This window comes from Quercus suber, unplaced genomic scaffold (assembly GCF_002906115.3).
Source record: "Quercus suber isolate HL8 unplaced genomic scaffold, Cork oak 2.0 scaffold_20, whole genome shotgun sequence".
Taxonomy (NCBI): domain Eukaryota; kingdom Viridiplantae; phylum Streptophyta; class Magnoliopsida; order Fagales; family Fagaceae; genus Quercus; species Quercus suber.
In genome coordinates this window covers 691,061-715,760 of record NW_027069485.1, presented here as the reverse complement: position 1 = coordinate 715,760, position 24,700 = coordinate 691,061, and the positions used below count along the sequence as shown (strand labels likewise).

The window sequence follows — 24,700 nt, the reverse complement described above, 5'->3', positions numbered from 1 at the left end:
GTGTATCAAATGCTAAATTTTTTATATTTAGTACACTAAACACCAAAAATCATACTTCATGAGATGTGTTGAATGCTTAAAAAATTTGGCACATGCTACAATGATGTTCTACTTTTAGAAGGGTAAGACTAGTGTGCTAAAAAAATTAGGTTTCATTTTATTACTTTCTCTCTCTTTCTCTTTTTTTTTTTTTTTTTTAAAATTTATTTTTTATATAGGAACTTTCTCTCTCTTTTAATTTTTATTAACAAAGAAAGAATTAAAAAAAAGAATAAAGAAAGAAGGGTAAATTGTAAAATACTCCTCTAAAATTTTACACCATGAAATTTGAAAAGTTAGAATTTATACCCTGCAGTTTACTTCCGGAAGCAAAAGGGGCCCGGCTGTTAGTGTTCTTATACGTTGAAGTCTGATGTGTAATTTGTTGCTGCATCAGCCAACCCAATACGACACAGTTTCACCTAAAGTTTAATTCCACAAGACTAGGCCACTCAACGACGCCATTTTGGCTGAAATTAAAAGATTCAAAACACAAACTGCTCTATGCATTCTCTCTGAAATCAAAACACCAAGTTGAATTCCAAAAGACCAGGCCCACTGTTCATTTGAGAGTTCGACGTGCATTGCTTTCTACATTCTCTAAATTGCTCTCCATTATAATGATTTCTTATACCAAAACAGTAGCATTCTAACAAATTTGTCAAAGGGTATACACATATAAACTTAAACTAAGTTGGATAAGACATTTAACATAAACTCAATTAGTCAACAATATAGGAAAACATGTAACAAACTCAACTCTTTGAGGCATTCTGCCAAACATCTAGCAGATAAGACTGATATTTTTACCCAGAAAAACGAAAAACGAAATATGGACAACATAAAAGGATTAGATCGAGACCAACAAAGAGAAACCCTTTTTTCACTAAAGAATGAAAATATAAAATTCCAGTAACAAAAACCAAACAAAATCTTGTTATGTGGCAAAAAATTACACATCAGACTCCAGCATGTCACTTAACGAAAATCTTGTTATAGTTCGAATTGATACGGACTATAATCTTGCTATTGTTCAAAAACCAAACAAAGCAGCATTTTTCCAAAATTTCTTATCATAAACTTATTAGCAAACGTTTTAATCAAAATAGATTTCAGGAATGATGTTCCATACCTCGGATAACTGGATCCAAGAATGTCTTTCTGCCCATATTTCCTCCAACTATAGCCATCATCAAGAGGCCTTTCAATTCCCAGCCCAGTGGTAACTCTCACTTGTTCAGTCCACCTTGGCAATGAAAATAAAACTCTCATTTGTTTTATTAAAGTACAATTTTAGAAAAATTTTAATACTAAAATATAAAAAGTTGTCAAAAAAGTCTATTGTTAATTTCTTTTTTCATAAATTCTTTTTAAAAATATTTTCTAAATTAATGCCCTCAGGGCACTCACTAACTTTTCACAAAATTCAAACATTAATACCCCAACATTTAGACAAATTAAAGTCGACTCCTAGCTAGTTATATTAGCTTTAATTTACCTCCTTTTAGAAGCATCTATGTGCTCCTGATATAATCCTCAAGTTCCCTTGAATCTTCACTTCGTGGACTGCCAGCTAGAGATGGTGGAGATTCGGACATTCCAGTTGATCTTCGTAAGGGTTGTGGCTCACCCTTTGAACTGCTCAAATTGAGCATTGAATATGCCTTTTCATATGAAGCTAAGAAATTTTCCCCTAAGAATTCACTGGTCTCATGTGATGATGATGGCGCATTGAGATGGATTTGACGCTGTTTAGCTAGCTTCATCCCTTGAGCTAAGTGGGGGGGTCTTGACCAAGTCTTTAGAGTCGCTAAGATCTGGTAGTCTTAGCTTGGCCAAATTCTGTGATAAAAAATAGATATGGGAAATTAAGCAATCAAGACTGAAGAACGTAATTGATATTTTAGGGGGATTAAAAAAAAGGCACTAGCATGCATTAATGGAAAACTTACACTAAATTCCTCAGGTAATTGCTCAATGCAGCTTTGAGGCATCATGAATTCAACAAGATTATTCGGTTGAAAACTCATTGGCATGAATTTCAAAGGATAAATTCCATCATTCGTAACTTATTAGAAATAAAACTGAGGTCTATAGGATGGTTGACATTACAAATATCATTCAACCTTAGACCATTCATATTTAAGAAAGCTTTGGCATTCAAGTTTTCTCTATGTAGAGGCGAGTTTAGCACCGTGCCTTCTACAGATCCTGTTCCCTATTAATCAAGAAAATGAAATTAGGGTAGGGAAAGATATAGCAAAAAATTGCTAGAATTATACAAATGCACAGTTCTCTAAGTTTATGTATACTAATCCACTTACATTATCATTATTTAGTACATGAAATGCATCCTTGAGAGTTTCTATATTCTTGTAACAACCAAAACTTTCCATATGTGCCACTCGGTTTTTGTCCAAAAATAGATTTTGCTTTGTATCATTCAATCCCCTCTTACTTATTTCTAGTTTATCTAGAATTTCTCCTTCAGGGATTTCTTCTAATTGATGTAGGTAATCTTCCCATTCCTTTCTTGGTCTACCAATCAAGGAAGAACCCAAAACTTTAAGAGCTAAAGGGAGCCCTTCAGCATACTTCAAATAATCATTGGACAAATCCACAAACTCTTTTTTAGGATAGGTTTGGTTAAACACAGTCCAACTAAAGAGCTCCAAAGCTTCATCATTATCTAATCCATTAACCTTATGTATGGTAACCACGTGATGCCTTTCTAGCAAGTGCTTATCTTTACTTGTGATAATGATCCTACTCCCAAGACCAAACCAATCACGATTCCCTACTAATGCCTGTAATTGTTCGTCTTTGTCAGCATCATCAATAACAATAAGAACCTTCTTATTGAGTAGTCCTTTCTTTATGACTTTGATCCCCTGACGATTGTTCCATATTTTTACTTCTTTTACCTTGAGGGTCTCAGAAACAAGCTGCATTTGTAAATAAACTAGACCATGTTTTTCAACTGTTTCTCTAACATTACAAATAAAGCTGCTAGCTTCAAATTGATGACGAATTCTGTTATAAATGACATACGCTAGAGTGGTTTTACCAATCCCAGGAATCCCCCAAATCCCTATATAGTGAACATCATCTGGCATTGTACCAAATAAGTTCATCATTTCCATCATACGTGAGTGTATTCCAACAAGGTGCTCAGAAAAATCTGGGAATTCATGATTCAATTCACCAAATATGTTTTTTGTGATTTCCTGGATATCTTCTGATTCATAACTGTAAAAATAATATAATTGTGATGAGACTAGGTGTGCTAGGTGTAAAGAGACAAAACATCATTAAATGCAAGATGTTTAGCTTCAGTAGGGAAATATCAAATACAAGCAAAGTTTTTACCGGTCAAAACAATCCCCCCTTCCCCTGAGAGAGAGAAGAAGAAAATCTTTCGGAAAATCCAAAATAACAAGTCTATAGTTCTAAACTTTCAGACAAATTAAACCCTATATTTTTTATCATGTCAATTTAAACACTACACTTTCATTACCGTGACAATTGAAACCCCTTTCCCACTCCATTAAATCTTTTGTGAGAAATCTAACACCAATACAAAAAAAAGAAAAAAAAAAGAAAAAAAAAAAAGAAAAAGAAAAAAAAAGGGGTAATACAAGTTTTATTAATATATAATAATGAATGTAATTTGCAAGTTCAATATTAATGTAGTAAAAATTATAGTACTAGCACTACTCCACAAAATGACACTCTCTATTCAACCCTAATAACTCATTAACTTTAAGAGGAATGCTAGAAATACAAATTTTTTTTATAAAAATTTTTACAAACTGTTGATATGGTAAATGATTATTGCTAAGTAAAAAAATGATGTTAATGATGAGCCTAGATGAAAACCAATAAGAAGTTTGCCACATTAAGAGTTTGTAAAAATGTTATAAAATAGTTAATGATAGGCCTTGATGAAAACCAATAAGAAGTTTGCTACATTAAGAATTTGTAAAAATGTTGTTAAATATCATTACTCTTAACTTAAACAAATCTAGGAAACCATTACCCTAAGCCCCTAATATCTCTCTCTTTCAACTTAAAACGTTAAATTGTCCCTAAAAAAAAAAAAAAGTTAAATTGTCATCTGTGAGTGTAGATGATAATAATGACAAATTGATAATGCTAGATAATTAGAACAAAACCAAAAATATTTTTCATAAATTTTCCAAATCACCAGAAGAAGAAAAGGTAAATTGGTACCTATCAATTAAATGCCTCCCGCAGATCTTGCTCACTTCTGTCAGTGCAGCTCTCCACTTTTGTATCTTTTCTATGCTAACCTCCGGGTCTTCTTTATGCTTAAGGAACGCTTTCTCAAAAGACTCCTCTGATTCCCAACATCAGAGGGATTTACATGGTAGAAAACAGGCAGAACTCTCAGCCCCTTGTCTTTCATGCATTCAAGAATTTTGACCAGTTCTTTCAAGCAGCACTTTGAAAAGGCATAGTTTTCTGAGATAAAAATAATTGCATACTTGGATTCTTCTATTGCTTTCATGAGTCCTGAAGCAATGGGTGTTCCTTGCTCGAGTTTTTCGTTATCTCTGTAAGCGTTGATGCCTTTTTGTTTCAAAGAGGTGTATAGATGATCTGTGAAATTTTTCCGGGTGTCCTCACCATAGAAACTCAGAAAAACATCGTATTTCTATAGTGGTGTAAAAGAAGATAACGATGATGAAGATGTACAGGCTTTTTGAGTGCTCGTGGAAGCCATTGAAAACTATATAGAAAAGGGAGTACTAAAAGAGAATGGAAGTAGAGCTTTATGAGAACTCCATTTTAACACAATAACATTACCCTTGGCTTTCTCATACACATAGAACAGAAAGAATCATACCGAGAATCAGAGCAACGATCTGGGTCATGGACAAGAAAATCCACCGCTGGTCTCACTGTCAACATCGCCGATCTGGATTACAGATTGGAGGTTTTGGGTAGATAAAGAGGAATTGGTTTTGGGTGAGATAAAGAAAAATCAACTAAACTTTATGCTTTTTTTTTTTTTTTTTGATGAACGACGATATCATATAAATCAAACAATTACATCTGGTTCAGTACAAACTCTATTGAAGGCAACCCCATTACAATCATCCTCCAAGGCCATAGCTAAGTCCACAGGCGGACTTGAAAACAAAACATAATCTAATTCTTGGTCAGCCCCTAATCTAGCCATTTGATTTGCACATCGGTTAGCCTGCCGGTAACAATGCTTCAGCTGAACTTGCTGAAAATTGGTCATCAACTGCCTGCAATCGTCCAAAATGGGAGATATAATCTGATTTACATACGCAAAATTTTTTATGACATTCACAATCACTTTGGCATCTACCTCAACAACAAGACAAGAGATATTTAAGTTCCTACACAGCAGAAGGCCGTCCCTCAACCCCTAAAGTTCAGCAGCAAAACTATTGGTTGCTCCAACATGCCTTGTGAAACCAGCAACCCAATTCCCATGCTCATCCCTCACAACCCCTCCACAACCCGCCCGCTCCATACACCCTATAACCGAGCCATCCGTGTTCAATTTTTTCCACCCTAAGGGCGGTTTCTCCCATCTGATTTCCTTGTTGACTTTCTGACAGGGTTATGTGGTGAAGTGATACAAAACATAAATTCTGCAGTTTGGTTGTAAATCTCCCTATCTAAGTTCGGGTTTGGGCTCTTTCTATTAAAAGCAAAAGAATTTCTACTCTTCCATATGCACCACACAGCAAAGTTAAAAAGAGTTCCCCATGGTGGCTTCCCTTGAATAAGACTACATCTCATTTTCCCATTGCTTTGCAGCCAACTATGCAGGTTACTTCTCCAAAAATCACTATTATTTCCCTTCACACCTAGCTGACTCCATATTTGCTTTTCTCTTGGACAATCTCTAAGGGCATGCAAAATGGTTTCCGGATCTCTATGACAAAAAGGACACCCTTCATCTTCCATAAATCCTCTTCTAGCAAGGCAAGCTTTAACTCCTATGCTATTATGAGAACATCTCCACAAGAAAGTTTTAATTCGGGGGAGTGTATCTAATTTCCAAACCCAATCAGCATCAACTATTCCCACATCCTCCACATCATCCACCTTTCTAGCAAATGAGTAAGCACTTTTGAGGTCAAAACAACCTCTAGCATTACCTCTCCATCCTATCCTATCCCTTCCTCCATCCGCTAAAGAAATAGGAATGGCTTGGATGATCGATTTAATTTCAGGAGTAAGCTCAAAGGGAATTCGGTTCCAATCCCAACCTCCACTCACCAAAACATCTTTAATCTTCCATTGACTTGCTTCACGGGTTAAAGGACCATGAATAAGACTACGGATAGGACCTTTACATGTCCAATTATCCAGCCAAAAGCTAAGTGTGCTGCCTCTATGGACCACCCACATACTACCTTTGTTAAAAGTTTCCCTGCCCTTCTTAATGGCTCTCCAAACTTGAGAGCAAGGCAGCCTGTCCCTATTCACAGAATTTAATCTCCTATTGCTGCAATATTTTCCCTCAACACTCTCACCCAGAAGGAATCTTCTTTAGTATGAAACCTCCAATTCAACTTGGCAAGAAGTGCGGTGTTTCTACCCTTCGCCTCATGCAAACCCAGCCCACCTTCATCTTTAGGTTTTGTTACTTTTTGCTAGCCAACCCAATGGATTTTCCTAGTTGTTTCAGAGGAACCCCACAGGAAATTTCTATTAACCCGGTCTATGCCATCCAAAATTCTTCTTGGTAAGTAAGTGCCTTGCATGACGTAAGAAGGGATAGTTGACGAGGATGCTTGGATCAAGACAGCCCGGCCAGCCAAGGAAAGCATGTTAGCTTTCCACCCAGCCAATTTTTGTTTGACTCTATCCAGGATAAAATTAAAATCTTGAGCGGTGGACCCTGGATGCTTGATGGGAAATCCAAGGTATTTGCCAAGAGAGGCCGTGGTGGCAAACCCAAGAATATCACAAAGGGATTCTCTTATATCCCTATCCACATTAGGAGAGAAATACACTCTAGATTTGGTGATGCTCACAGATTGCCCCGACATGCTACAAAATTCATCAAGAACATCTCTAATAACAGCACAACTCCTCCCATCAGCCCTTCCAAATAACACTAAATCATCCGCAAAAAATAAATGCGAAAAGGATGGCCCACTCTAAGAAGCCTTTATAGGCTGCCACACTTTTTCCTCACATTTTTCTTGAATAAGTTGACCAAGGAAGTCCATACACAATATAAACAAGTATGAGGATAGCGGATCTCCTTGCCTAATCCCTCTCGATGGGTAAATAGGATCCAAGGCTTCTCCATTCACCAAAATTAAAGTCGAAACTGTAGAAACGCAGCTCATAATGATCGCAATCAAATCAGAAGGCAAATTTGCTCTAATAAGCATGTCTCTTATAAAGCTCCACTCAAGCTTATCATACGCTTTCTCTAAGTCCACTTTAATGGCCATATACCCCACTTTCCCCTTCTTTTTGCTAAGGGTGTGAACAATTTCCTGCACAATAATCGCATTGTCCATGCCTTTCCTTCCCGGAATAAAGGCAGCTTGAAGAAGGGATATAAGCTTCTCCAAAAAAGGCCTAAGTCTAGCAACAATAATCTTTGTAATCACTTTATAGACTGTATTACATAAACTAATAGGCCTATAGTTGCCCAAAGTCTCCGATCCTTGAATCTTAGGAATAAGAACAATGTGAGTCCTATTCAAGAATTCAGGCACTTTCCTCTCAACAAATACATTCTTCACCAAATCAATCACCGAGTTGCCAACAATCAACCAAAATCTGTGAAAAAACCCCGCATGCAAGCCATCCGGCCCTGGGGCCTTAAATGCCTTAAGAGACCATAAGGCATTTTTAATCTCCTCCACTGAAACACCCCCGCTAATACTCTCCCTTTCCTCCTCTGACAATTGGCCTTGCCAACTAATGGTTAAAGGCATTGACCAAGAAGAGCTAGAGAGAGATGAGGAGTACACTTCATTGAACCCATTCCAAATGACATTTTTTATTTCCTCTTCCTCGTACAACCACTCCCCTACTGAATCTTTAATCGCCAAAATCTTATTCCTCTTTCTCCTCACCAAGGTAGACACATGATAAAAGGCAGTATTTCTATCTCCTTGGATCATCCAATTAACTCTAGACTTTAGAGCCAAAATTTCTTCCTCCTAATTTAGCACATTATCAAGCTCTTTAAGCAAGTCATTTTCAAGATTAAGAAGGAAGTTTGATGGTCTAACCGCTACAGCCCGTTGAATACCATTCAAACGAGCCATAATATTGTTTTTCCTAGCAAACATATTCCCAAAATGGGTTCTATTCCACTTTTCAGCCTCTTTAGAGAAAGAATCTATAGCATCCGCAAGCATGGGGTACTGTCTCCACGCTTGAGATACTATGTTGGGAAAGGTTGGGTCAGAAAGCCAACAAGTTTGGAACTTAAAAGGTTTTTTCCTATTAACAGCTGCTCTCGGCTGCATATCCAACAGCACAGGGCAATGATCAGAGTGGCATCTAGTCAGGTGTATCACTTTAGCTTCAGGGAACATAAGGCACCAGCTGGGGTTAACAAAAAATCTGTCAATCCTCTCTTGAATGAGAGCTTGAACATTTCCTTTATTAGTCCACGTGAACCGCGGCCCAGAGAACCCAATGTCAATCATACTGCATTTATCTAAGCACTCTTTAAACAATAGTGATCTACTAACACTGACAGCCCTACCCCCAAATTTATCACCCTCCAAAAGAGGCTCATTAAAATCACCAGCTAAAACCCAAGGCATATCATGCATCTCAGCAACTTTAATTAAATTATCCCATAAAACATGTCTTTCTGCAATTCTAGGACTTGCATATAATGCAGTAAACAACTAGCTAGAGTAAGAATTCTGTACCTTTACCACAGTATGAATTTCCTGTTCAGTGTTGGCTAATGCTGTAATCTCCACCCTGTCAGAATTCCACAGCAACCATAAACCACCCGCATAACCAATAGTCTCTGTGTGGATAACACCATCAAACGGTAGCCTATCTGTAATTTCCTTAGCCCTCTCCCCTCCAACTCTAGTTTCCATTACTACCAAAATTGCTGGATTATGACACAGAATCAGCTCCCTAACATGTCTCTGAAAAGAGGGCTTCAGAGCGCCCCTACAATTCCAAGCTATTATATTCATAATGATCAAGTGATCTAGAGAAAACCTTACATCAACAAGACGGAGTGCCTCCACCTCCTCCCTCAAGCTCCATTCGATCCAGATCATCCTCTCTGTTGGCTGTCTCATGATTGGACACTCCATTGATGTTATCTGAAGTATCCACTCCCAAATCATTCCTATTATCTCTTCCACCTTCCACAAATCCACCATAAAAACCCACCATTGCTTCCTCACTGCCTCCCACACCCGCTCTAGGAGATACAACACGCCCTCCCTCGTACTCCTCTCCAATCGAACCAGGCTGAGCTTCCATACAAGCTTCATTGCCTTGTTGAACCCACCCATGGTCAGAGTTGCAAGCGCCGTTATCACCGCTGCTCCCACCTCTGAATTGATAATCCACAAGAGAAATTGATCCATTAGAAAACTGAAATTGAGAGTGGTTACTCGGACTGCCACTGCCTTCTTCTTCTCCATACATGCGTTCTTCGTTCACGTGCCTTCCCTGTGCACTTTGAGACTGAGGCGAACAACAAGGAAATCTCCCTTATCGGCGCTAGCACGAAGAGACTGAATTTTCCTGTTTCGTGCCTGACCCTTCTTGCCTTTTACTGAAGCTAACAGGCTGGATTTATTGGGCTTGAGCGTTACACTAGCTGGGCTACTTATATCATTGGGCTTAAGTGAGTTTATCTCCTTCCCAGGCCTACAATCGTCCTTCTCAACATCCAACATACTTGGGCCTGTTTCGTTAACTTCAATCGCTAGCTTTAGTCTCTCCTTCACCAAGCACTGAATTGCATTAGTCATTTGAAGCCCATCAATGGTTCTCTGAGGAGATAGCTTTCTCTTAATATCTCTACTCGACCCAGTGCTCACAACTGGAGATTCTAACGGCATGTAAGACCGTGTTTCCTTTCCTGCTCGTGGTTGTCCATGCGCCAACTTCATTGTGGTCCCATCAATTTTCTGCTGGTTTGTCCCTTGTTTCTTATGCACTACCATTATCCACGGACCGTACATACTCTCGAGTACATTCTCTTGCGCATTACCATGCACGTTCAAGCTGGGCCCCACATTTTCCTTGGCTTTTAGAGGATCATGCAAGCTGCATGCCTGCGTCTCAGACGCGCCATCAGGATGGTTAGCTTCCTTACTCGGCGACGAAGGCTGGCGAATGACATACGGACATTGCTCCTTACGGTGTCCTAATCTTCCACACCCGAAACACAGCTTATGGATTCCCTCGTAGCACACCAGCTGCTCACGTTTCCCTATCAATATGGCCGTAACAAGCGGCTTCTCGACATCAACCTGTACACAAAGCCGGGCAAATCTACCTATAGTCTCCGAGGCCGTGTGAGTATCCACCCTTAACACGTTACCAATCGCTTTACCTATCTGAAGTAATGCCTCCGCATGGTAATATTCTATCGGGAGTTCGTTCAACCTTATCCACACAGCCACTGATGACACATTTGCCGTCGCCGGAGAAAAATCTGGTTCCCAAGGCCTTATGGATAAGAAGTGCTCTCCAATAAACCAAGGTCCCCTTTTCAGCGTAGCTTCATAATCTTCTCTCAAAGAAAATCTTGTAAGGAAGAAACCATGGCTTAAATCTACACAGTCCAGTCTTCCAGCCAGCCTCCACAGGGATAACAGCTTGTTTTGTAAAAAGCTTAAACCCACGGGTCTCCCATAGACCTTGACTATGAGGGCTTTGTACCATGGGCTACGGATCTTCTGTTTTAGTTCCTTAGAGAAACTCACTGCCACCAAGCCTTCCCTTAAACCTTCAACCTCTTCATCAGAATCAGCATCGTCTTCCATGAGGTTTCCAAAGTTGAAAGCTTGCGTGAAAGCACCAGGAATTTCACCGACCAGTTTGTCTTTGAAAGACATGGTTCTACTCCACACACCTCCACCGATCCTCGGAGAAGAAGCAGCTGAATCCAGCCCTTCTTGGAAGCCCCCATGACTAACGTCTTTAACTTTTTTCTTACTGCGCACAAGTTCCTCTTGTTCCTCCCTAGAGAGAGCACGAGAGCTTTCCATTCCAAATCTTAACTTTATGCTTTTTAATTGGCAGGTAAGGGGCTGGATGAGAAATCTGAGAGCAGTTTGTTACTTGGTACTTCGTAGACATGTCTGTCTAGAGGAAAATAATGAAGAGTAAAAAAGAAGAGAGAAGATAAAGTATTCAAGACACACCGGCACAACTTCTACATAATCCGAATCCACGCACGAATCCAAACAAATCCGAAGACCCTTCTCAGAAGTTTCAGGTGTCATCACATTTGTCATCGCACAAATTATTTTAATGGTCCAAAAGAATTATAGCTGTGAAGATACCGAATCTTTAAAATGGGACAATTCCAAGATGCCATTTCCTTTCGAAATCAGATTGGTTTTTCTTTTCTTTTATTTGCAATTTATGTTTCTTTTACCAGCCAAGTCAACAAAGCTGACATCCACTGTAAACATAAAGAATGAAAAATTACTTGGGAACACAACAGAGTCATTGGTTGAGACTTGAGAGAGAAAGAAGAAAGAAAGTTAGAGGAAGGGGGGATGAGGCATCAGGCGAAAATAACAAGAAGATAAAATGATCCACATCGAATTGACTTTGTCACTCGACATTTTTATCATATGAGTAATGGAAGAAAGCAAGTAACCAACCTTAGTTAACATCACAATTTCAAGAGAAAAACCTCTAATGCGTGTGAATCAAATCATGACTTAAAGTCACGACTTTAGTTCATTTCCATACACTGTGTGTAATAAATATTGTCTCAATCTCAATTACTCACAACATAACAAGCGGGGCTCTAATCAGATTTTAAAAAAAATAAAATAAAAATCTACAAGGGGATGCTTCAATTATGTTGGACTTAATGGATACATCATACGCAGATGCATTGGCAGAAATTGACAAATTACTCTGTTTATTTGGCTAAGATTTGAGACAACGTGGTCTAAAACTAAAACCCAAACACGATACAATGAGAGTTACAAAGATCACAATAATTTGTTGAGCAATTCCCAAAAGAATAGACTGCCTGTCCTTGGTGTAACAAATTATCTATTACTCGAGTTCAATCCCAATAACTTTGAAAGTTTTTTGATAAGATTTCAATATTTTAAAATAGTTGGTTGGGATTTTGAGAAGCTCAGTATGTTGTGAAGGTTGAAGCAACTGTTGCGGCACATATAAGGAAAAAGAGATGAGAAATTGACAACTTGATTGAACTTCCGGCTGATGACTTAGCATTAGCTCCAGTTCCTACATAAGTGAACATCAACATTATTAATGAGCAAAGTAGATAAATAAATCATTTTGAGGTTTCATTGATGAGTAAAAGATAAATCAAACTTGTTTTGTGCTACTTATTTCTCAAGTTCAATTGAAATGATTGAACTTTTTGAACCCAGAATGTGGTTTGTACCTGAAGGTCCTGATGATCCCACGGGAGAGCCACTTGGTGAAGCAATTGCTGAAATTAGGAGATAGGTTAGCATAGATGAAAATAATACTTGATTTTGAAGTCTGTGCTACCTAGCTATTTCTCAAGATTAATAGAAAGTATTGAACTTAATGATCCCAAATGTGGTTGTATTAGTCAAAATCACGATAATTTTGCATGCAATTGAACAAAGAACGAAGTAATTTGTACCTGAAGATTTTGGTGATCCTGAGGGAGAGCCGGCTGGTGAACCAGCTGGTGAAGTAGTTGCTGAAATCAAGAGGTAAGTTAAAAACTCTCATAATTTCTTTTTTAGAAATGAAACTCTCACATGCGTTCACTACATAAACTTCCCTCATTTATTTATTTTATATATGTTTAAATTCTGTACTAACTCATTCAATATATTTTTAAAAAATGTACAAGAAAATTTGAGCAGTGTAATTGATGTATTAGCATGGTTGGGTACCATTGCTTTGGAGGAAATCATGTAACCACTTTGCAGACTCTTTAGGAATGCGCTTTAGATTGTCATTGTAATCCACAAAGTAAAGCCCAAATCTTGCACCAATTCCACCTCCCCGTTCGTATGAGTCATGTAGACTCCAGTAGAAATATCCTTCGATGTCCACACCATTCCTGCAAAAAAATGGCAGAAATAAACTCTAATTATATTCCAAAACCATAACATTCCAAACAAAATCATAGCCTTAAGAAATTATTGTACGATTTTGACCGATATGTGTCTTTAGAGTCTAACATAATTGAGGGAATATGTTGTGTTTCATTTTATGTTGTGTTATGATGTTAAATAAAGTTTGATACTTAGTGTGCGTTTAAATATCGTTTATTTGGCTAAAAACTAAAAATAATAAAAAAATAATTTCTGCAAAACTACTCACTCTTTTAATACTGTAGCTTTGCCCACTTGCACTGTTCAAGAGGTGCTGGTCAAGAAAAAAGAAAAGAAAAAAAAAACGCAGAAATGCTGAAACGTGGCCGCTATCCAAATGAGTCTTTAGTGTGCGCTTACATACCGCTTATTTTGTTGAAAATTGAAAACATTGTAGTAAAATAATTTTTAAATGTGTGAATAGTACCATATGACTCATTTTTAATGAAAGTTTGGTTGAAAAAATATGTTTATGGGTTCCGTGAACAGTGCACAGGACCTACAAAAAAAAAAAAAAAAAAAAAAAAAAAATGTTCAAGAGGTGCTGGTCAAGGAAAAAGAAAAAAAAAAAAAAAAAAAAACGCAGAAACGCTCAAATGTAGCCGCTATCCAAATGAGTATTTAGTGTGCGTTTACATACCGCTTATTTTGTTGAAAATTGAAAACACTGTAGCAAAATAATTTTTAAATGTGTGAATAGTACCATGAGACCCATTTTTAATGTAAGTTTGGTTGAAAAAATAGGTTTATGGGTTCTGTGAACAGTGCATAGGACCTACAAGAAAAGCTGAAAAAAGAAAAAAAAAAAGAGGCAGATGCAGACACATGAACATTAAACACAATCCAAACGAAGCTTTAGTGCATTAATTATGTGATATAAATGTTGATTAACATAGTATCTTCAAAGTGGATCATGTAGCTGTTTAGCAAGTGGAAGACTATCGTTCCTTGGCTGATCACTAACGCCTATTTATATGCGAAGAAAAAGGAAACTATTGTTAGTATTATGTGTGTGTGGCTATATTTATATAGGGAACATTAGAAAAAAATTCCAACCATTTTCTGTAGTGTAGATCTTAGGATTTTGGTATCTTTTCTTCAAATTCTCCAAAAGTTTCTGTAGCCCTTGTGGATAAATGTAAACGAAACCGCTCCCTGGAGCCTGCATTGTAGAGCAACATAAGGATTCTTATCAATCGAATATGTAATTACTCATACATTATGTAGGAACAAATTATCACTTTTCATCCTTATAAATTTGGAATGTTTTTGTTTTGATCCTTTTTTTTTCTCACATCTTTTATTTTAATCCCTGAATTTTCATTTTGGTTCATTTGACACGACAATGAATCTCCGTAGGTGAGAATGTGATATGGTGGTAAGGATGTAATGAAATTGTCTCAAAAAAACTTGGGGACTAAAATGAAACATATGAAAAATCAATGATCAAAACGAAAAAAACTTGTATTTATAGAGACCAGTAGCGACTTTTTGTCAAGACTTTCTAGAAAATGAAATAAGTTTTGTTTAATAAACCTCAACTAGTGTTTTTTATTGACAAAAAATTACAGATTTCTAACCAAAGGACCAATGGGAACTCCATCTCTGGTAGCTGCAATAATCACAACAAAGCAAGAATTACTTTGTTGTTTGTTAGTTAAAATTCTGTATATGTAAAGGTATGATATATCAAGCTTACAGTTGGTAGTTGATAATGAATCTACACTATGGGAAGGATATTGTTTTGGTGGAGGAGCATTAGCAGCATAAGCTGAGGTATAATAATCGATGCCAATGAAATCCATGGTTCCCTTGATCATCTTTTTCTCTTCCTCAGAAAAAATGGGTAGCCTCTCCTTCAACAAATCTCTCATGCTTTTTGGATAGTCTCCAAATATCAAAGGCTCCTCGTACCTGGCTAATTGGAAGCGACACATTACATGCAGAATTCTTAGGAACAAGAAGACCCTCAATGGTCCTAGGACTAAAGAATCTAACATGACAAATGGTTGTGCATGAAGCTAGATTTACTAACCATCCTATGAGGAAGTCCATGCTTCTTTGTGCTGCAGCTTTATCTTCCACTGAACTTGTGTTAGGCTTTAAGTAACTTGCTTCAAGAAACATTCCAAATTCTGCTGGCCCGTGTATATGCTGAACAATAACATTAAACAAATTAGGGACTTGACAACACTTCTGCATGCATGTTCTCATTGTGCCAAGAGGGGGAAAAAAACTTTTTTAAAAAGGATTTTGATAAGTGTTAATTATTTTCGAAAACTTAAGATAAACGTAAAGTATGTCTAAAAATAAATCAAATACTCTTAAAAATATATATATTAATTAAATAATTAATTGTAGTAAATTTGATTCTTCAGGAATTGTTATGTCGCTGTGTTTCATACGTGCATGTTATATTGAGCCCATATTCTTGTCCGTGCTTCTTAGCAGAGAATTCAAAATTAAATAAGTAGATAAAGGGTTATGATATTTGATGATGGTGCATGCATGCATGGCACATGTGGTGCACCTGGTATTTCTCTCTGTAGAGCCTCACAGGAGCAGCATGGGCAAGAATAATGTTATGGGCTTATGGCCTACTATGTAAGGTTCTGTGGATGAGTTTCCACCCATACATGGTTTTGCTGTATAGGAACACCTGAACGGTGGTGCAATGCCAAACTCGTACCCCTTTCCTGCCATACATGATGGCCCATTGCATGTCATCCAATTTTTAACTCTTGTCTCCAAAATTTTGAAACATATGTCACTGTAATCCTCGAAATCATCACTGAAAAAGAGAGAACGAAACATTAGAATGTTATCTACCATTAATTGCACCATATGTTCTTAGGTTTTGTTCAAATAATATATCTTCATGTCCAAAAAGATGTATACAGTATAGTTTTTCAAAATATTACGTCTTTCAAAATATTGTTGTATTTTTACATAATAATAATAATAATAATAATTAATGAAAATAAGCTCATTCAAATGCACATTAATATTGTATAATTTAGTTCAATTATGTATGTATGTCTATATCTATACAGAGGGAGTTCATACAAAAACGAGCTGCTCAAGAAGCTCTTATACTTGTCTTCCAGGCCTTGTGGCAAGTCAAGGTGCAAAAGTGAAACAAAGGGCTTGATTCCTACATTTAGAAAAGAAAATAATGTACGTGAAGCACACAAATGAAGATGTAAGAAGTAAGATACTTCAAATATTCACAGTTTCTCACCATTTTTTAATAATTCATCCAAGGGCGGCGCCAAAGCAAATTCGGGGGTTCAAATGAACCCCTGACTTCAAAATAAAAAGCTATATATATATATATAATTTTTTTATCCTTAATACTTTAATTTATTTTTAAAAATATTTTTTTTCACACTCTGACTTAAATTTTACACATCTTTATTACAAGTATTTTCGACTTTAAGAATAAAGAGTAAGGGTTTTTTTTTTTTGAGAAACCAAATAAAGAGCAAGTGTTTGTGAATTGTAAGTGTAATTTTTTTTTTAATAAATTTATATTATATGTGTGTGAGTGTGTTTAATATTAATTGTGTACATTACTTTTTGTTATAATGTTATGTATTTGTGTAAATTTGTGATGTGTATGGATGTTTGTATGTACAATATAAATATAATATAACTTTATATAATTTAATAATTAAGAAATAGAGAGGGTTTTTTTTTTTACATGTGTGTATTGTTATCATATTATAATAAGTTTTTGTAATAAAGTTAGTAAAATTCAAGAAAACAATTGTAAAGTTAATGATTGTTCAAGTATTACCACCGTACACCCTTAGTGCGATGGTCAATCCACAAGTGTAAGTTCTTGTGGAGTATAGGAGGCAAGGGCCGGGGTTCAAGTCTCTAGAAGGTAGTTTCGCACACATATACACTTAGATTAGGTTAGAGTAGAATTTGTTAATAATTAATACGGAGCCAATGAGTTGAAATTAGTCATTTAGTCTAAAATATTTTTATGAAGACAAAGTCAAATAGATAATAACAATTGTATAAAGATAAAAATGTTAAACAAACTTAACAAAATAAAATGATCATAGACTCATAGCTACCCACATTAGCAATAAATATTCATAATGAACTATCATGTAACATTCAAAATTTGAAAACTAATAAAATAAAATTGTAAAACTTTATGTATTATTATTATTTTTTCGATAATTCAATATATTCAAGTTCTCTTTTTATTAAAATTTTGTAGTGACCCCCCTAAACAAAATTCCTGGAGCTGCCACTGAATTCATCAATCAGATTGCTGTAGTGGTCGATACGTTCTTGGTTCAGCCCAACACTCAAGGTTCCCTCTACAATTTGATGCATATTATTAATAACCGACGACGACGACAACAACAATAATAATAATGTTAAGATATAAAATTTTCTTGTTTAGGTAATAAGTTATGATTAAAGTAATATCACTTTGAAATGAGATCACCAATACTCATAACAATTTTAATACAAAGATAAATAAAAAGGCCACGTCTTGAAAAAAAAATTGTGCATTTATTGTAAAAATTTCTTTCTTCAATAACTTTTTGTAATAAGAAAAAGAAATGTTTGGATAATGAACTTACTGGGCAGAATCCTACTCCAGGAGATGGAAAATCTGTAAAAATTTTAACCAATGTCCTTCAAAACCTTCACATCTTCCTGTAAATGCAATTATTGTTCATTGAAATATATGCTAGAAATTTTAAGTTCTACAAAGGACATGTCCAAATCATAGTATATAAGAGCTCCAAGATTTCTCAACTTACCTTGTATTGTTTATATGAATCAGTTGCCATGGGAAATTTACTGGGATCCATAAATTTGTCTGAAATTAAGTTTTTTTTAGCTACAGTTATATGGATCTATTTTAAAAGAAAGCAGATGGTAGTACGAATTAAGATTGTGCAGACTTGGGAACTTTTCCGTGGCAACATCATAAACACTTGGCAAAAATTGAATAATATTATTAAAATGTTTAACAAGGCAATATCACAACAAAAACAAAAATCTCAAAATACAAAATCAATGATTCAATAGTATATAAATTTGTTTATAATAAAGACAAAAGAAAATGTTAAAATTGGTACCTTATTTCCAACCTTGCTATAGAAAAGAAAGAAACAGAAATCCTTGTTGAGTAAAATAAAATAAGTTTATGATATGTTTTTTAAATAGTAAGGTTTTAGGGTATAAAAAATTTACAATTTAGCCTTTATCAATACGAGGCAAGACGGGGCAGGTTGGGTCTAAAAAATCTAAACCCATCCCCGCCCTGCGATGCAGGGCTAAAATCTTACCTTATCCCCATCCCATCACCTTTGCAGGGCAGGAAAAACCCGCGTGAGGCGAAGTGAGAAGGGGCAGGGAAAAATTGCCATCCCTAAGTCCAAGTCCAGCCACCCCAAAAAAAAAAAAAAAAAGATATTTTTTCCTGTTTTTTCCTTGATAAATTTTTTTTTTCCTATTGACTAATAATTGAACTTAATTAATACTCTTATTATTGATAAAGAAATACGCCTTACGGGTTAAAATTTTAGAGCCTTCGATAGACAATAGCCTAACTCGTTTAGGGGATGGAAACCCAATTCATTATTTCGGGATAAGAATGTAGAACCAAAGAAAAGAAATCTTTTGATCTTGTAGACCATCCCCATGGTGGTTGTGAAGGGAGGGCCAATTGGTAGAAATAAAATAAAATAAAAAACTGCAACCTCTTGGAGTTATCCTGCCGGCTATGTGACACATGTATTAGGATCTTTTTCATTTGTTTTTAAACATATATACAACCCATTTTAGCTTTTTGTAAATTTAAAACTATACAATGTCACATAATTTAAAACTAGATATTACTACTATTTATTATTAGAAGGAAAGATAAACGAAGTGCACCTTGCTTTCTAGCATTGTTGCTTTCTAGCATTAATTTGCACTGAAATTTTTGTCAAAACATAGTACGTATAGAGAGGTTAGCTAAGCTGTGATTACCCGAAAAAAAGGGATTAGTTACTGTTCAATTTTTGCTGTCCTTGTTCTGAAGAGGTTACCAAAAAAAAACAGGTTGTTAAATGAACCAGCAACAGTTTCCATTCCACCCTATGAAACCAAGAGCTACAAATACAAACGAAAAGAGTGGTGAATTCTAGATTTTGCTTAGAAGCGATGGTGACTTCGTCATTATCATTTAGGCTATTAGAGAGCCTTGTTGTAATCTCTACAGTCGTTTTGCTTGCCTTCTTGTCTGCACATGTTCATGGTTTGTCATCTTTATCTTTTTTTCAAGAAAGATAATTGTTTTCATAGTAAAAAAAATTATGATTTACATACTTGAAATTACTTTGTAATTAACAAATTCTTTTTTTTTTTTAAGCATATATTTGTACTTTTTGAGTACTTATTTCCAGCTGTAATAAAATTTTCTTGGTGATCATTTTGAGTACCATGAGATAATATATGCAGCTTCAATCCCAAGGCACACTAGACAATATGTGCTTCCAATTTTAAACAAGATGTAAAAAAATCAAAGTCAGCTCATTAACCATATTTCTGAGCATTGATAATTAAAGGAACGCTTATGCAACTCATGGCTTCTGCTCTCTGGCAATGGCAATGGTTCTGCCTAAAAAAATCTGAACCATTGATGAACTTCAGTTCATATTATAATATGATCTTAACTAGGCCATTAATGCGGCACAGATTAGATGTGCTTGGAATCTTACGATTGATTTGATTCAGCTCTTGATTGTTTGTAGAAAGTTTTGAATTCAAGTGACTTTGATATGTTCTTCTTGGAACCCTGCATTGTGATTTGTGAACATTTCATATTATTTCAACTTATTTTCATTTTAAGTTCATCAAACTGAATAATGATTGTTGTAATAAATGTGACAGCCCGGCCTGATTTAAGGGATGCCAATGAACTGTTTATTAAGAAAGCTGACTTCCCAAATGATTTTGTGTTTGGAGTCTCCACTGCTGCTGCTCAGGTACATTTATACTTGTGATGATATATGACACTAGATCCTCTAAGATTATCAATGGTCATGTTTGTTAATATCAATGACTACGTGTTATTGTTTCTGGTGTAGATTGAAGGATCAGCCAAAGAAGGAGGAAGGGGACCAAGCATATGGGATGAGTTTGCTAGAGATTTCCCAGGTTCGAACAACCTTGATTATGCTTTCTTCATCATGTATGACTAACATATGCATTCTTTTTATAATTATGCATAATCATGTAGCAAAGTCTAACAACTGGTAATGATATTCTTTTACATTTCAGGAAAAATTTGAGATTTGGATACAGCAATTGATTCATATAAGCGATACAAGGTGAGTAAACAAAGTTCTCAAGACCTCTTACCAAGAGACAATAATCTTGAGTGTTATTTGCTCAAGAAATGAATCTAACTGGCATATATCTTTATGGAATAATGCTGGATTATAGGAAGATGTGAAGTTTTTGAAGGACCTTGGAGTGCATTCTTACAGATTTTCCATCTCCTGGACCAGAATTTTGCCTAGTAAGTTCTGTATCTAAATTTTTGTTCTTCAAGAACCTTTTTTTTTTTTTTTTTTCCCTTTTCATTTTTATAAAAAAGTACTGCATGTTCTAAAAATAATTTTATGGTTGTATTATTATATGGTTTAAAATTGAGTTTGTATCTAAAAATGTCATCAAATCCCGCTAGACTTTTTTTATTTTTGGAGAATGAATCCTGCTAGACTTAGATGCAGTTTCTTAGACTAAAATTTAAAGGGAATGTACGTGAGGTTAATAAACCTGTTTGATCTTGAGGCTCTTTTGCTTGCCTATTCAAAACTCAAGGGCTAATAAATCATGAAAGCCTTTAAATACATGTAGTGCTAAGTTGATTAAGTTTATTTACCACTGCAGCCTAAAATTTTTTTTTAACCACTCTAATTTAAAAATTTCTTGTAGATGGGTCTTTGAGTGGTGGAATAAACCAAGAGGGTATTGATCACTACAACAACCTGATCAATGAATTGCTACTAAATGGTAAGAAGGCATTAGTATTTAAATTACAGGGAATTTCACTCAAAATTTTTCCAAAAAACTGACATGTTGTTCTTACAATCTATGTTCTAATGTAGGCATTACACCTTTTGTGACTATATTTCACTTTGATTCGCCACAGGCCCTGCAAGAGAAGTATGGAGGCTTCTTAAGCCGCTCAATCATGTAGGCACCTTTTTTTCGTTTACATATCTCTACTAGAAGAATTATGGATTTATCAATGTGATTGACTAATTAATTATGTTTCCAACTTTTTTTTTGTTTTTTTCTTTTTCACCAGTGATGACTTCAAGACCTATAGTGAAATTTGCTACAAAGAATTTGGAGATAGGGTCAAACATTGGATTACAATCAATGAGCCATATATTATCTCTTATTTCGGGTATGATCTTGGGCTTGCTGCACCAGGCAGGTGCTCTCTACCAGGGCCACCTGGTCCATGTCCAGGCGGTAATTCATCTACAGAACCTTACATTGTAGCCCATAACCTTCTCCTTGCCCATACTGCAGCTGCTAGGCTCTACAGAAACAAGTTCCAGGTGAGACACAGTCCTCCATTCTCCATGACTTAATATTGTAATGATTTGATCTATTGATTTTCACTTTTAAGACTATCTTTATTAGGTGTTTTGTTAACTGATACATTCCAGGAAACACAAGGAGGACAAATTGGAATTAGTCTTGTGGGACAATATTTTGAGCCTTATTCAAAATCATCAGAGGATAAAGCTGCAGCAAAAAGAGCTCTTGACTTCAATTTAGGATGGTTAGTAAAACACCTCAGGCACAATCACATATTTATGTACAGAGTTTTGTTACTTCTAACATTGTTATGGCAGTCAATACATGCATGAAATGGCTCAAATTTATAAGTGACCAATCAAATACTCAAAAGGGCAGGAAATGGATTCTCCTTGGAAAAGGCTCAAAACTTAATAAACTAATTTGAATGAAACCATTTTATAGTTCATATTAAATTCTACAAATCAAAAGATGAATCCAATGTCACGTTATTTAAAACTTTAAATGGTATGATGCTTTGTTCACCTCAGATCTAAGAAACAAAACCTTAAGCATGAAATTGATTCTCTGCATTCCCAATGAAATGGAGAGAATCGTGTTCCACTATTCATTGAGAAGTAGGCTATTTATACTTCATTTTAGAAGTTATTGTCACATATACCTATGATTTGTCTTGCAGACTTTAAGATATGTAGTGATTAAGAGATTGTTCTTGTGTAACACTAAATCAGAAAGAAAGTTGATTGTAATGTTTCTTATCATTAGGTTCTTGAAACCATTAGTGTTTGGTCATTACCCAAGAATCATGAGACTTTTGGTGAAGGACAGGCTACCCATTTTCACAAAAAGAGAGAAAAAAATGATCAAGGGGTCTTTTGATTTTATTGGCATCAATTATTATACTTCAAGATATGCTAAAAACCTCCAACCAGATCTACATGCAACACCCGAATACAGTACTGACTACTTAACAAATACCACAGGTAAACTTATAGACTACCACATGTATACTTAATAATACTATTATGTTAAGAAGACTACTTAATGGTGATCTTGCTCATTTTGTGGTTGCTGCAGCTTATAAAGATGGAGTTCCTATTGGTCCTAGGGTAAGAAAATCATTATTTGAAACATTCCTCTGAGATAGTGTCGCAAAGAATTAACATTTATGGGTCATCATTAATTGAACAAAACTAGGCTCAATCTGTCAATCATTGTTTAATATCCATCTTGAATTGCATATATTTGCTAATAATGCATAAATTTCTTGAATTGCAGGCAACTGAAAGCTCTTATATTTACCTTTATCCGATAGGGCTGCAGAAACTTTTGGAGTTTGTGAATCATAAGTACCGAAAGCCCACAATATACATTACTGAAAATGGTTGTAGCTTGTTGCGTGTGTTTTCCCCTATATATATATATACACACACACTCATTGTGATATTAATAATATCTTGTTGATTTTTCATTATAGGAATTCCTGAAAAAAGGGACGATAGCCTTGAACTTACTGAAGCACTAAAGGATCCACATCGAATCAACAATACTATCCAACATCTTCATAAGATCCATGCTGCAATGCAGTAAGTCATTAACCTTAGTTAATTTGCAACAGTAAGAACCAGAATATCCTTTGTGCTTGTGTTGATGTTTTAGTATAATTTTTGTTAGACCTATTAGGACTATGCCTAAGTCTAAACTTGTAGAACAAGTAATATGACTTTACATGCAACACAAGTAAGCTAATCATGCTACATATAAAATAAAGTTAGTCCAAGGTTGCTTTCCTATAAAAATCTTGTGTTGTACAGTTAGACACACATGGATCAATTTAATTTTGCTCTCTTTTCACACTCTTAATCAAAATCTTCAATGAAATGAATGATTAGTTCCATAGAATTAGGGAGAAAAAAAAAACCAACAACAACAACAAACAAAAGAATGCATTAACATTTCTTTATTCTCTTTAGCTGGAATTGGATGTGATATGTATTATCAGGTTTATTGACATAATTATGCTTTTATGTTTGCTTCATACAAAAATCAATTTGCTGATTTCACATTGTCATTTTTACAGGAATGGTGTGAATGTTAAAGGATACTTCCATTGGACTATATTCGATGACTTTGAATGGGGGGAGGGCTACAGTGTGAGATACGGGCTTTACTACATCGATTTCAAGGACAACTTGAAGCGCATTCCCAAACATTCTGCTTTGTGGTTGAAGGATTTCCTAAAATAAATGCAATAATAGCAAAGCTTAAAAAAAAGCTCTCTTGTGCCTCAAATATGTATATATTAGTTGATAACCTATATAATACATGGAAAAGTTTTAACAAAATAAGATTTTTTCCTTCTTCTAAATATAAAGTTTGATAATTATGATAATTATTAATAGGCATTTGTGATATATTTATATGTTAGTCGATAATCTATGTAATGCATGACAAAGTTTAACAAAATAAGATTTTTTTTTTTTTTTTTTCTAAATATAAAATTTGATAATCTATATATATATATATATATATATATCTATATTCTATATATTACTAAAAACTGAAGTGTAGCATTTAATGTTGCTACGCTTACATTGAGCCATGTTAACAGCCATGTCATTTCCATCTTATTTCCTAAATTTATCCTATAAGTTTAAAATAGTTTTTATCAATTTTAAAATACTTGTAAAACTAAAATTATTTCCAGACTATTTCCACCATAAACCCTACTTCTTATAAATTTAATTCCACCAGCT

General features: G+C 35.3%; 3 protein-coding genes, 1 non-coding gene and 1 pseudogene across 4 annotated transcripts; 1 reads left to right on the top strand and 4 right to left on the bottom strand.

The window, feature by feature from the left end:
• Positions 1 to 1,196: 1,196 nt before the first annotated feature.
• On the bottom strand, positions 1,197 to 2,091 carry LOC112010085 (uncharacterized). The gene is made up of 3 exons (XR_010624919.1): positions 1,992 to 2,091; positions 1,538 to 1,881; positions 1,197 to 1,285 (listed from the first exon to the last, which is right to left on the bottom strand). It is a non-coding gene; the product is annotated as an uncharacterized LOC112010085 (transcript).
• Positions 2,092 to 2,315: 224 nt separating this feature from the next.
• LOC112010084 (disease resistance protein RUN1) lies at positions 2,316 to 4,974 on the bottom strand. Its single transcript, XM_065762973.1, has 3 exons — positions 4,870 to 4,974; positions 4,353 to 4,717; positions 2,316 to 3,288 (listed from the first exon to the last, which is right to left on the bottom strand). Exons 1-3 carry the CDS (start codon positions 4,972 to 4,974, stop codon positions 2,316 to 2,318), a joined length of 1,443 nt encoding a protein of 480 aa, XP_065619045.1.
• Positions 4,975 to 8,234: 3,260 nt separating this feature from the next.
• Positions 8,235 to 8,858, bottom strand: LOC136063079 (uncharacterized). Its single transcript, XM_065762963.1, has one exon. The coding sequence runs from the start codon at positions 8,856 to 8,858 to the stop codon at positions 8,235 to 8,237; it is 624 nt and encodes a 207-aa protein (XP_065619035.1).
• A 5,404-nt stretch (positions 8,859 to 14,262) lies between these two features.
• LOC112010083 (furostanol glycoside 26-O-beta-glucosidase-like) lies at positions 14,263 to 18,184 on the bottom strand (annotated as a pseudogene).
• Positions 18,185 to 19,547: 1,363 nt separating this feature from the next.
• Positions 19,548 to 24,190, top strand: LOC112010082 (beta-glucosidase 24). Its single transcript, XM_065762953.1, is given in 14 exon segments — positions 19,548 to 19,641; positions 20,277 to 20,371; positions 20,474 to 20,543; positions 20,667 to 20,716; positions 20,832 to 20,907; positions 21,327 to 21,404; positions 21,500 to 21,587; positions 21,703 to 21,961; positions 22,073 to 22,188; positions 22,710 to 22,927; positions 23,022 to 23,053; positions 23,223 to 23,328; positions 23,422 to 23,530; positions 24,025 to 24,190. Coding segments are annotated over 14 exon segments (1,557 nt in total).
• Positions 24,191 to 24,700: the final 510 nt, after the last annotated feature.

Coding starts and splice junctions, on each gene's coding strand:
- LOC112010084 (XM_065762973.1), bottom strand. CDS start 4,974: ATGTTGACAGTGAGACCAGCGGTGGATTTTCTTGTCCATGACCCAGAT. Junction 4,718..4,869: donor TGTGTATGAGAAAGCCAAGG/GTAATGTTATTG, acceptor ACACCACTATAG/AAATACGATGTTTTTCTGAG. Junction 3,289..4,352: donor AGCATAAAGAAGACCCGGAG/GTTAGCATAGAA, acceptor TTATTTTTACAG/TTATGAATCAGAAGATATCC.
- LOC136063079 (XM_065762963.1), bottom strand. CDS start 8,858: ATGCATGATATGCCTTGGGTTTTAGCTGGTGATTTTAATGAGCCTCTT.